Source organism: Muntiacus reevesi, chromosome 1 (assembly GCF_963930625.1).
Source record: "Muntiacus reevesi chromosome 1, mMunRee1.1, whole genome shotgun sequence".
Taxonomy (NCBI): Eukaryota; Metazoa; Chordata; class Mammalia; order Artiodactyla; family Cervidae; genus Muntiacus; species Muntiacus reevesi.
The window spans coordinates 10,393,800-10,406,224 of NC_089249.1; the positions used below are offsets into that span (position 1 = coordinate 10,393,800).

Here is a 12,425-nt window from a genome sequence, read left to right on the forward strand (position 1 = left end):
GGAAATTAATGTCCAGAAACATATACAGACTTTTTTCAGCTTAAATGATGAATGTTCTCTAATTGCTTATGTGTAGTAAATGATAGTAAAAAACACTATGTTCCAGGTACCATTAATTCTATTAACAACCCTATGAGGGAGGGCCAATTATAATCACAGTTTTACAGATGAGAAAACTGAGGCACAGAGAGGTTAAGTAATTTGCCAAAGGCGACACAGCTTGTTAGTGGCAGAGCTGGGTTTCAGACCAGATATTTTGTGCCCATCTTTCTTAATCATTACACTGTGCTACCACTCAAATCAACTGTCTGGTGGTAGAAATTCATTTAATCTTAACCACAGGTCTATAAGATACGTATCATATTCACTCACGCCAGAAACTCATGGATACCACTGAGTCTTATGATCTGAATAGCTCTTAGATATCAATATAAATGACAGTAAATGGCATTTATGCTCATCCTAGCAGAGTGGGCTCATTAAATGGTTATGAGGATAATGTGATAAAAATAGTGGGCACATGTGTCAGGTTCTGCTCTAAATGATCTTTGCTGTTGTTGTTTTGTTCCTAGGTCGTGTCCAACTCTCTGTGACCCCAGAGACTGCAGCACACTAGGCTCCCCCGTCCATGGGATTCTCCAGGCAAGAATACTAGAATAGGTTGCCATGCCCTCCTCCAGGGGATCTTCCCGACCCATGGATCGAACCCATGTCTCTTACATCTCCTGCATTGGCAGGCGGGTTCTTTTACCACTAGCGCCACCTGGGAAGAGAGCTCAGAGAGGTTAACTAGGCCACACAGCTAAGTAAATGGAAGAGTGAAAATTCAAACTAAGGGACGCTGATGCATAGATTGGATGGAGATTGGAGAAGAGATGCATCCAGGATGTCACCCAAGTTTTTTTTTTCTGAGCAACCAAAGCAACAAAATTGTCTTTACTTGAAATGCGAAAAGCTTCAAGAAGTAACTTTTTTTTTAGAGGAACTCAGTTTGTATATGTTAGATTTGAGATGCTGATCATGTGTCCACAAAGATGTCAAATAAATCTAGATATGAAAATCGAAATATGTTAGCATATGCATGGTGTCTAAAGCCCAGAGATGAGTGAGGTCACCTAGAAAGTATAGACAGAAAACAAAAGAGATCTATAAACTGAGCTCTGGGCATCCCAGGTTTACAGGTTGAGGAAGTAACAAATCAGCTTCAGAGACAAAACAGAAGAAGTGTTCAGGGGATTAGGAGGACCACCATGTGAGTGTGGTATCCATGAAGGAATCAAAGTCGTCAAGGAAGGAAGAATAATCAGTCGTGTCAAGTGCTGCTGACAGGTCAACTAGATGAGGACTCGAAAGAGCCTTTGGGCTCATGGTTGACTCACTGGAAAAGACCCTGATGCTGGGAGGGATTGGGGGCAGGAGGAGAAGGGGACGACAGAGGATGACATGGTTGGATGGCATCACCGACTCAATGGACATGGGTTTGAGCAAGCTTCAGGAGTTGGTGATGGACAGGGAAGCCTGGCGTGCTGCAGTCCATGGGGTTACAAAGAGTCAGACACGACTGAGTGACTGAACTGAACTGAACCACGTGAAGGGCACTGACAGCCCAAGAAGAGCAGTTTTGGTGGACAGGTTGGGGGATATACCTGTTTGGAGTGTGTTCAAGAGAGAGTGGGCCAAAGGGAAGTGAGACAGTGGCTTCTGAGTTTTTCTATAAAAGGGAGGTGAGAAATAGGTAGGTAGCCGAAAGAGAACATGCTTTTATTTTAAATGTTGATGTGCGACAAATAAGGGCATATTTGTAGACAGTAAGAATGTTCTAGTAGAGAGGAGTAAATAATTGATGAAATATGTGAATAGGGATTTCCTTGAGTACATGAGAGGCAATGAGATCTAGTACCCAGGGAAAGAGGTTGGCCTTATCTAGAAGTTTGGAAGACAATCATAGAAGAAAACGTAGAACACATCAGTATACATGTAGGTAGGTTACAAAAGCACATTGGGGAGGTTGATGATGTTCTGATTACTTCCATATTCTTGCATATTTATTAAGCTACTATTCTGACCTCATAAATTAAAATTGAAAGTTCCTTTCCTGTTTTATCACTGCACTTCACCTTGATTTCAAGAAAACCTACATCATCCAGCAATCACAACTGTGTACGTGTCTTTCTTGCTCTCAGAGCTGAAGGAGATCAGAAGCCGTGTCTCTTCTTTCTCCTTCCGTCACACTCAGTACAGGGCCTGACACGCCGTAGGCACTCAGTAAACATTTGATGAACTGAATTAAATCCAGTGTTTGCACTCTCAGCTCGGTCGCTCAGTCGTGTCCGACTCTCTGCAACCCCACGCTCTCTCTACAAGTGCTTTAACCTCGTGTGGTTGCGTCGTAAGAAGCTACTAAGATGATCTCTGCTATGAATTGGTGGGCAAATTATTCATGCTTCTACGTAGTCTGTTAGACATTGTATTAGCTATTAGTGAATATGATACTCTTGGAAACATATAAACTTTGATTATTTTCACAAAGACTTGGACCTTAATTGGGTATTTTCAGAAGGGTTATGATACGTGTGATGATGCAAACAGCTCCTTTTATTATTGACAGATAGTGTTCAGTTTGCCCAATTACTTTTTTTTTTTTAAAGAAAAGAGTAAATTCACGGTAATGGATGGACTACCATAATCTGAATTTATGGGACTCAATGAGAAATCATGCCCTCTGTTTAAAAAGTGCCAGAGAATCACTTTAGAACCATTTAAGAAAGAACGGATACACAATCAACTGGTTTGTGTTGTGATGGAAAATGTATGTCCTTACCTAGTATTTTCATAAGACTTAGAAAAAGAAGAAAAAATAATCTGAAAATAAATTGATTTTTTACTGTATATCTTTTATCAGGTTTCAAGTGACATTAAAATTAAAGTCAAACATAATAGTCAGCTGGGTCATGCCATGTGGATGAAGCTTATAGATACTCTTTCAGCAGGATATTCAGATATTCAGTAAGGCATATTGTTGAGGATACAAACTCTGGACTTGAACTTGGATCCTATCTCAGAGGACTTAGTTTTTTTGTCTATAAATGGACAAGATAACACAATCTACCTTGTGTAGCTGTTATGAGATTAAAATAAATTAATGTCTATAAGGGTGCAACAACACAATATCCAGAATACCAGTAAATCTTAACCACTATAATTTATTTTAGTAATAATGATGATGATGATGCTAAAACATGCAGGGTGCATCCTACTCTGGGTTTTCCTTTTTCTTTCTTGGTACACTTTTTCTCCTTGCCTACTACACTTTGTAATCCTGGTCTTTCTTCCCTGCCCATTTGTCTGCTGTAGGAAAATTGATGGGACCCAAGAGGAAGAAGGTAACATTGAGCTGAGTGAAGAAGGGAGGCCAGTGCAGACGTCCAGGCAGAGGCCCCCACTCTGTGACTGCCGCTGCTGTGGGGTCCCCAAGCGCTACATCATTGCTATTATGAGCGGGCTGGGGTTCTGCATCTCCTTTGGGATTCGGTGCAATCTTGGAGTTGCCATTGTGGAAATGGTCAATAACAGCACTGTGTATGTTGATGGAAAACCGGAAATTCAGGTCAGTGTCTGTCTATGTCTATGTCAGTGTCTTTTGGCAACAACTGTATTAATGTTTAAAATTCTTAAAGTAAAACACATAGGGGACTTCCCTGGTGGTCCAGTGGTTAAGACTCTGCACTTCCACTGCAGGAGATGAGAGTTTGATCCCTGCTCGGGGATCTAAGATCCCCCCATGCCACATGGTGCAGTCTGAATAAATAGTAAATTAAAAAAAACTTTAAAAAACACATAGGATCACAAAGAAAACCAGTTATTTTAAATACAGGTAGCAAACTATTGAAGAGTTGAATCTGTGATATAGAAACATATGACTTTCTTTATGAACACATCAGATGACAAAATCTAGCAATGGATCTAATAATTTCTGTAATTTTGCTGTTTGAACGGTGAACAGTAGTTTGAGATAATGGCAACAGCCACCAAGGCATATGAGCATATTTACAATTTCTTCTAGTAATAGAATCACAGGTCCTGATAATATGATGGGTTTGTTGCCTACATTCATAATTATAGGAAATGCTGCTTTGTTAGTTAGTAGCAATAAAGATGCTGACTTTCCCCCTTCCAAGTTCATAGATCCACAGGATTCCATCCACAGACTCCAGTTAAGAATCCTGGTAAAAGGATAGAATGAGGTAAGCATCAGAAGAAGGAGGTAACAGGTAAAGTGGGGTTAGGTCGTGGAGAGCCCAGCAAGTCTAAGGGGAGTCAGGCGTGGGCTTTAAGCAGAGAGATGGTACCGTCAGATCCGTTCTCCAGGATGATCGCTGTCCAGCCAGTCATCTCCCAGTGGATCAAGACTGCAGTGAATAGAAGCACAAGGCCCCATTCAAAGGCTCTCGTGGTCATAAGCAAGCCTATGGTGATGTCACTTAAACAGTACTACTTTCATGAATCACTGAAAAGATGAAATCTGGTTTGTTTCTTAAATGATAAACCTTGAGAAGTATTGAGATTATGGGAGAATAAAACAAAAACGTATGCCTGGTGGGTACCCAATATATCTGTTTCACTGTGTTGAATGCACGCACTGGAGTGATGCATGTGGAAATCCATCTGTTTGCAGAGAGGCTTCTAGCACTGTGTACATGACCTTCCCAAAGTGCCTACTACCCCTTCTCCCCGAGCCCTGGCAAACCATCAGTTCCTTTTCTAAGTCTGTGAGTCTCTTTCTGTTTTGTAAGTAAGTTCATTTGTATCTTTTTTTCAGATTCCATGTATAAGGGATATCATATACTTCTCCTTCTCTGTCTGGCCTGATTTACTTCACTCAGTATGAAACTCTCTTGGTCCATCCCTGCTGCTGCATGTAGCATTATTTCATTCTTTTTAATGGCTGAGTATTATTCCATCATGTATATGTACACATCTTCTTCATCCATTTCTCTGTTGATGGACATTGAGGTTGCTTCCATGTCTTTATTTATTTATTTTACTTTACAATATTGTAGTGGTTTTGCCATACATTGACATGAATCAGCCATGGGTGTACATGTGTTCCCCATCCTGAGCCCGCCTCCCACCTCCCTCCCCATCCCATCCCACTGGTCATCCCAGTGCACCAGCCCTGAGCACCCGTCTCATGCATCGAACCTGGACTGGCAATCCGTTTCACATATGAGAGTATACATGTTTCAATGCCATTCTCCCAAATCATCCCACCCTCGCCCTCTCCCACAGAGTCCAAAAGACTGTTCTATACATCTGTGTCTCTATTGCTGTCTTGCATACAGGATTATCGCTACCATCTTTCTAAATTCCATACATATGCGTTAGTATACTGTATTGGTGTTTTTCTTTCTGGCTTACTTCACTCTGTATAATAGGCGCCAGTTTCATCCACCTCATTAGAACTGATTCAAATGTATTCTTTTTAATAGCTGAGTAATACTCCATTGTGTATATGTACCACAACTTGCTTATCCATTCGTCTACCGATGGACATCTAGGTTGCTCCCATGTCCTGGCTACTATAAACAGTGCTGCGATGAACATTGGGGTGCATGTGTCTCTTTCAGATCTGGATTCCTCAGTGTGTATGCCCAGAAGTGGTATTGCTGGGTCATATGGCAGTTCTATTTCCAGTTTTTTAAGAAATCTCCACACTGTTCTCCATAGTGGCTGTACTAGTTTGTATTCCCACCAACAGTGTAAGAGGGTTCCCTTTTCTCCACACCCTCTCCAGCATTTATTGCTTGTAGACTTTTGGATAGCAGCCATCCTGACTGGCGTGTAATGGTACCTCATTGTGGTTTTGATTTGCATTTCTCTGATAATGAGTGATGTTGAGCATCTTTTCATGTGTTTGTTAGCCATCTGTATGTCTTCTTGGGAGAAATGTCTGTTTAGTTCTTTGGCCCACTCTTTGATTGGGTCGTTTATTCCATGTTGGCTGGGGCTTCCGTGGTGGCTCAGATGGTAAAGAATCTGCCTACAGTGCGGGAGACCTGGGTTCGATCCCTGGGTTGGGAAGGTCCCCAGCAGGCGGGCATGGTAACCCACTCCAGTATTCCTGCCTGGAGAATCCCCATGGACAGAGGAGCCTGATGGGCTACAGTCCGTGTGGTTGCAAAGAGTCGGACACGACTGAGTGACTAAGCGTGCACACACACATGCGCACGCACACACACACCCTCACATGCACAGACACACACGCGCATGCGTGCACACACACACACGCGCATGCGTGCACACACACACGTGTTGCCTATTGTAAACTGCTGCCGTGAACATTGTGGTGTATGTATCCTTTCAGATCATGTTTTTTTCTCCACATATATGCCCAGGAGTAGGATTGCAGGGTCATAAGGTAGCTCTATGTTTAGTTTGTTAAGAAACCTCCATATTGTTCTCCATAATGGCTATACCAATTTACATTCCCACCAACAGTGCAGGAGGGTTCCTTTCTTGCAGAGAGACTTCTAATACTTCTCCAGTCCCTACCCATGTTTAGGAAAACATTTAGATCAGAGTTTCCCAAACTGGTGTCTGGACACCACTGTTCTGTAGGCTGTGCTTTGAAGAAGGTGTCATATGAACTAGGAATCTTTACTGTGCTGCGTCCTGTGAGCATCTCCAAGAGGGGGCTGTGGTGTGCATTATTTTCTGGGCTTAACTGCAGAATGCTTTCCTTCATGCTGTGTCTATCAGCATTACCTGGAACAGTTTCTGCCAAATACTGGTTAGTGAAAATTTAATTTCAGTTCATTAAAAAGAAGTCTTTAGTTGGCCTGCAGATTCCCCCACCCTTTTTCTTTTTTAGCTAAGAGATTATTCTACCAGAAGAAAAGGGTACCATGGAGATTCTTCTAACCATTCTCTTTTTTATGCCACAGTTGAATCTGTTTTTAAAAGGATATCCTGGTTGTTTATTTTGGGGAGAGGGGCAGGGAGGGCAGTAGAGGTGTAAGAGGGATGTCATACATTTTTAGAATAAAGAATGATGGACATTAATGAGGTTTCAGATGTGTATCACATGCATTCCGGCAGCCTTTTGTGAGGAAAGGCAGCTAATTAAACTTGTCTGCTAAGGCCTGGATCAAAATGAGATGCTGGTTTGCATTTGTTTGTTGCTGAAAGGATAGGCCTAGGTCAACAGAATTTGCTTTGAGGCAAATGGAAAAGGCATTTTGATAAACTTAAGGAACAATGCTGGGTGTGCACTCTAGTTTCTATGGTTTTGCCCTCTGGAGTCTTAGAGAAACTGATTAAGATCTAAAATATGCTTTATATCATTTTCTCTGGCCTCAGTAAGAATTTAGTAGCATTTCAAAAGTTCCAATTTATAGCAGGCCATTTCTCTCTTATTCAAACAGAACAAAGCTTACATATCATCTGAGCATGTCCAAACCAGTGGCAAAGATTTCACTAATTGTATTAAGAGAGCCTCTCAATGGCTGGTAATTTTGTTTGGTTGGCTTTATGGGAGAAAAACTAGGTATTTTGCACTGAGATATTTTTAAATCTTCATTTTCACTAGAGGGAGAAAAGTTAGTGGTATGAATAGGTGTGTGTGCTCAGTTGCTCAGTCATGTCTGACTATTTGCAGCCCCATGCACCGTATAGCCCGTCAGACTCCTCTGTCCATGGAAATTTCCAGGCAAGAATATTGGAGTGGGTTCCATTTCCTACTCCAGGTATAAATAGGTAGGCCTTACAAATAACTGGCATATATTCTGCTAGTCGTATAAACGGTAGCTTCAGTTGATATGCGAATCATAATCAATTTTTAGTTTAATAATTATGAGTTTTAAGACATGTGAATCACTTAGAACAGTGTCTGGCATGTGGTAAACAATAAATGGCTGAAGTCTCTTGAAGGTTAGTTCTCACTACCCTCAGGGAAAATCCAAACTTCTGAAGGTTAAGAAGAATCGGGCTTTGGGATCTGCCGGACCTGGTTTCAAACTTGACTCTGTTGTTTATTAGCTCTGGGACTTTGAGCAAGTTGCCCTTCTGTCCTGGTCAGGGACTGCCGGTTGCAAAGAACAGAAATGGGAGACCAGCTCAAGTTAAAAAGGAAATGACTGTAGGGCTCTAGGGGATCTCAGGAAAGTGAAGGCTGGGGAGCTGTCTGCTATGCATGCTTGTGCAGTCTGTGCCCCAGACGAGGGCGCCAGCCTGAGCTGGGGCTGAGATTGAGGGGGTGCGCACTGTGGGGAGGAGGGGAAGTCAGGAGGGGCAGAGGGAGCCGGACCTCACGGGAGCTAGGAATTCCTCAGCTCACTCTCCGACTTGCTGGCCTTGCATCTGCTTCTCTCTGAGCCGACTCCATTCTCCCAGGTCTCTCCATGGACTGCTTTTGTTTTTTCTCTTCCATGGCATCTCACTGCTCTCCAAAGCCGAAGTCCCTCAAGCCGTTGCCTTGCTAGGGAGCTGGCTTACCTGGCCCTGACTCCAGTGGAGCTTGCTTCAGGTGTGCAGTACTGTCTCACTAGAATCTCTGGGTTCAGATTAGAGAGAGAGAAAGAGAAAGAAGAGGGAGAGACAGACAGGCAGGCTGAGTCCAGCCTACACGTTGGCTCCCTCTATTCAGGTGTCCATCCGCAGTCACAGGGGAGAGGCCCTTGGCACTGAGGAGAGGAGGAGAATCCTCTTAGAAGGAAATGTGAGCAGGGAGGTAGGAACTGGCATTTCTAGAAACTCTTTACTAAGTCTCCTTGCTGTATTGTGAAATGAGAATAAAAGGCCTGATTTGCAGATCAAATGAGATAATCTGGTGCCAATATGTTAAACACCTCCATTACTTTCCTATGGCTGCTATAACAAATGACCATGAACATGTGGCTTAAAAACAATGGGAACTTTTAGTCTCTCATAGTCAGGGAGGCTAGAAACCAGCTTGACTTTGGAGGGAGCCACACTCTCTCCAAAGGCTCCAGGGGAGAATCCACCTTTGGCTTTGGCAGCTTTGGCGGCTCCAAGCATTCCTTGGCTTGTAGCAGCATCACTCTAGTCTCTGCCTCCATCTTCACTTGACCTTCTTTCCTCTTATGTCTCAAGTCTCCCCCTGCCTTTCTGTTACAAGGACACATCATCAGATTTAGGGCCCAGTTGGATAATCCAGAAAAACTCACCTTGAGACCCTTGACTTTATCACAACAGCAAAACCCTTTTCTCAAATGAGACAGCATCTATAGATTCTGGGGGTTTTGTGCATGTATCTTTGGGGACCTTTTTTTTAGCCTAATACTATCTCTGACATAGCACCTGGCTTATTTTAAGAATTCATACATAGGACCATTATTATTCTCACGGACTCAATGATAGTGAAAGTCAGTTCTTGGCAGGCACAAGTACTTTTCTGTAGGTAACTTTGTCCACATGGAAAGAAGCACCATTCTCTCAGAGGGAAAGACATGAGCAAGGGACCATGTGATTGACAGTTAGTTGTGGAATGAAGTGGCTCCCTCTGTCCTGGATCCTTGGTTTCTTGGGGGCATTCTGTGACTCATGGCAGGGAAGTCTAGTCTCTACTTCTTAGTGAGAAAGTCAAGTCTCCACAACAATGGAAAGAATATAGTTTTTTGGTAAGAGGTCTTGGTCTTGGCTTTCTTTACAACTGGTTCTTTGCCTTGGGGCAAGTAAATTAATCTCAATTTCCTCTTCTATAGAAAATGACGTAATTAACTCCAGGTATTGTAAAGAGGAAATACATGGAAAGCGACTTAAAATCATGTCCTTCTTCGGCTCAGTGCTTCCTTCTCCCTTTGAGTAAAAGTCAAGGTCCTTATGGTGACTTAGAACGCCCATCATCATTTGAATCTCTCCTATTTTAATGCCTGTTATTCTCTTCCTCATCCATCACCCTCCAACTCCTCTGACATCTGGCTGTTCCTCTAACACACAAGTGTATCCTTATCTCAGGGCCTTTGCACTCACTATTCCTTTGTCTAGAAAGCAATTTCTTCCGATAAGGAGAAGGAAGCATCACTTGCTACCTTTCTTCCTTTAGGAGTTCACTCAGAAGTTATTTCTTCAGTGAAAGCTTCCCTGACCACTCTATGTAAAATATCTTCCTACTTCACTCCTACCCAACATTTTCTGTCCCCTTCTCGGTTCACATTTCTTTCTTCCTCACTGATTGCCGTCTAACACGGTATATACCTGTACACTTCCTGCCATCCCCACTGACGTCTTTGTGAAAACAGCAATCACTGTTGTTGTTCACTGCTATGTGCCCAGTATTAGTACAATGTGTGGCACATAGTGGCAATAAAATAAGAATTTGGTGAAGTGATTTGAATCAATGATGGTTAGTTTCACTTTACTTTTGAGCTTCAACTTCCTAGTCTGCAAAATGGGAACGCCAGTGCAGAACACGGGCCAGTATTACCTGCACTGTGATCTGCTAGAAGGCAAAGGCAATGCTTGAGTTTGCATTTATACGATCACCTGACCTGGCGCACAAGAAGCACAAGGTGCATATTGAATAAACGAGCAAATAAGTACATGACAGTTTGTGATCGGAAAACAAAATGTGGTGAAAATTCATAAAAGGTTCTATGTTGATAATTAAGAACTCTTACTCCGTAACAGGAACATCTTGGATTTTGATACCAATGCTTCACAAAGCCATTCACTCATTTGGCAAATCTTTACTTGCATCTTCTATGTTGTAGCCAGTTGTTTGAGGTACAGAGGTTATGAAGTCAAAAGGACACGGCTGCCACCGTAGAGTCACCTGCCACCTCAGTGGGAAATGGACGCGTGACAGGCTAGTTTGAGAACAGGGTGGGTGCCATGACGGCAAGAACTTGGTCTGGGGACCAAGGCCTAGGAAAAGTGACCACTTCAATTCAGGGCGGCTGAGGAGCTTCCTCAGAGGAGGGAGATTTGTAAGGAATCGGAAAAGGGTGAGTTCCTCTGCTGGGAAAGAGAGTGAGGAAGTGCTTCGATGGTCTGAGTTGTGTAAGGGGTTTTGTTGCCGTTGTCATCGTCACAACGACAACAATAGCTGCTAACATGTGCGGAGTCCACACTGTGCCCAGGCATTACCCTAATGTGGTAAATGCAAAAATCTCTAAGCAGAGGAATAACCTACTAGAAATATTCATGGCATTTGTCCCCAGACATCCTATGGGTAGGTAGGTTTTATTATCTTCATAAAGAAATGAGAGGCATGACTGTCATTCCCTTAGTGCTCTGACTAAACTGGTACCTAAATAGCCCAGTAAACCTAGAATTTACCTTTTGTTTTCTTTACAAGCTGTTTTATTTTCTTCTTAGCCTTCATCATGCTGTTTTAACTTGTTCACGGTCGCTCCTTTCTCTCACTAGGAGTTGAGCTCAGTGACAACAAGGACTTCGCTGTGTCCCTGCTGCCATTGACGCCCCCCATCAATATTTGCTGAATATCCCTTCACTGTTCGCCTGAAACTATCACAGCGTGCTAATCTGTTATACCCCAATGCAAATTAAAAAATGAAAAAGATATTTGCTGAATTTAAAGGAGGGAAAGGAAGACTTCGTAGGGTTATTATAGAGGATCATCAGTGAATGATGACAGACAAGTGTTTTCTTACAAACCAAGTGTATCTGATTTCTCATTTCCAGACAGCACAATTTAACTGGGACCCAGAGACGGTGGGCCTTATCCATGGATCTTTTTTCTGGGGTTATATTGTGACACAAATTCCAGGTGGTTTCATTTCAAATAAATTTGCTGCGAACAGGTAAGATAAATTCATTTAACATGAGCGCTATACAGATCATAAAGTGGCTTGTATGCTTTTATCAGTTCTGCACAATTGGCTCTCAATTTAGAGCTGCAGAGTGAAAGACAGAAGTCATTCCTAAAGACATGATTCACAGACCTTGACCTTATATGATCCTGTTCTTAAGAATCTCTTTTTGTTTACTTTTTTGTTTAATTTAATCTATCTGGCAATTCTTTATCTGATTATGTAGTTTAAAAAAAATCAACTGCACCTGAGTCAGGAGAAACAGTTTCTGGACCCTAAGCCACTCACTTGGTAACCTCCACTGAGTTCCTCTTTTTCCCTGGACCTCCATTTCCTCATCTGTGAAATGAAACATGGATTAGATTCTGTTTGAGTTCCCTTTGAGCAATGACATTCTGTGATGCTGTTTACATGTTGATAGTGTCCTGTACTATACTGGTTTTGTCATGTGAGTAGGAGGGGGCTTGTCTCTAGACTGTAAGATGTCTTTCATACCCTTGAGAGTCTAGAGGAGGTGTTTGAGCAAGTAAAAGTAGGTCCAAGAAAAAATGAGCTGCCTCAAGGAGTAGTAACTCTCTGTTACTAAAGGTATTTAAGCAAAAGGTGATGGCCACTTGGGAGATATGCAATATG

At 42.4% G+C, this 12,425-nt stretch overlaps 1 protein-coding gene across 2 annotated transcripts in view; it reads left to right on the forward strand.

Moving 5' to 3' along the window:
* The window catches only part of SLC17A8 (solute carrier family 17 member 8), a 38,340-nt gene that overhangs the window by 2,589 nt on the left and 23,326 nt on the right, over positions 1–12,425 (forward strand). For both annotated transcript variants that reach the window (XM_065920983.1, XM_065920993.1), the window contains exons 2-3: positions 3,355–3,607; positions 11,665–11,783. In XM_065920983.1, coding sequence (XP_065777055.1) covers positions 3,355–3,607; positions 11,665–11,783 — 372 coding nt within the window. The remainder of the gene's footprint in view (positions 1–3,354; positions 3,608–11,664; positions 11,784–12,425) is intronic.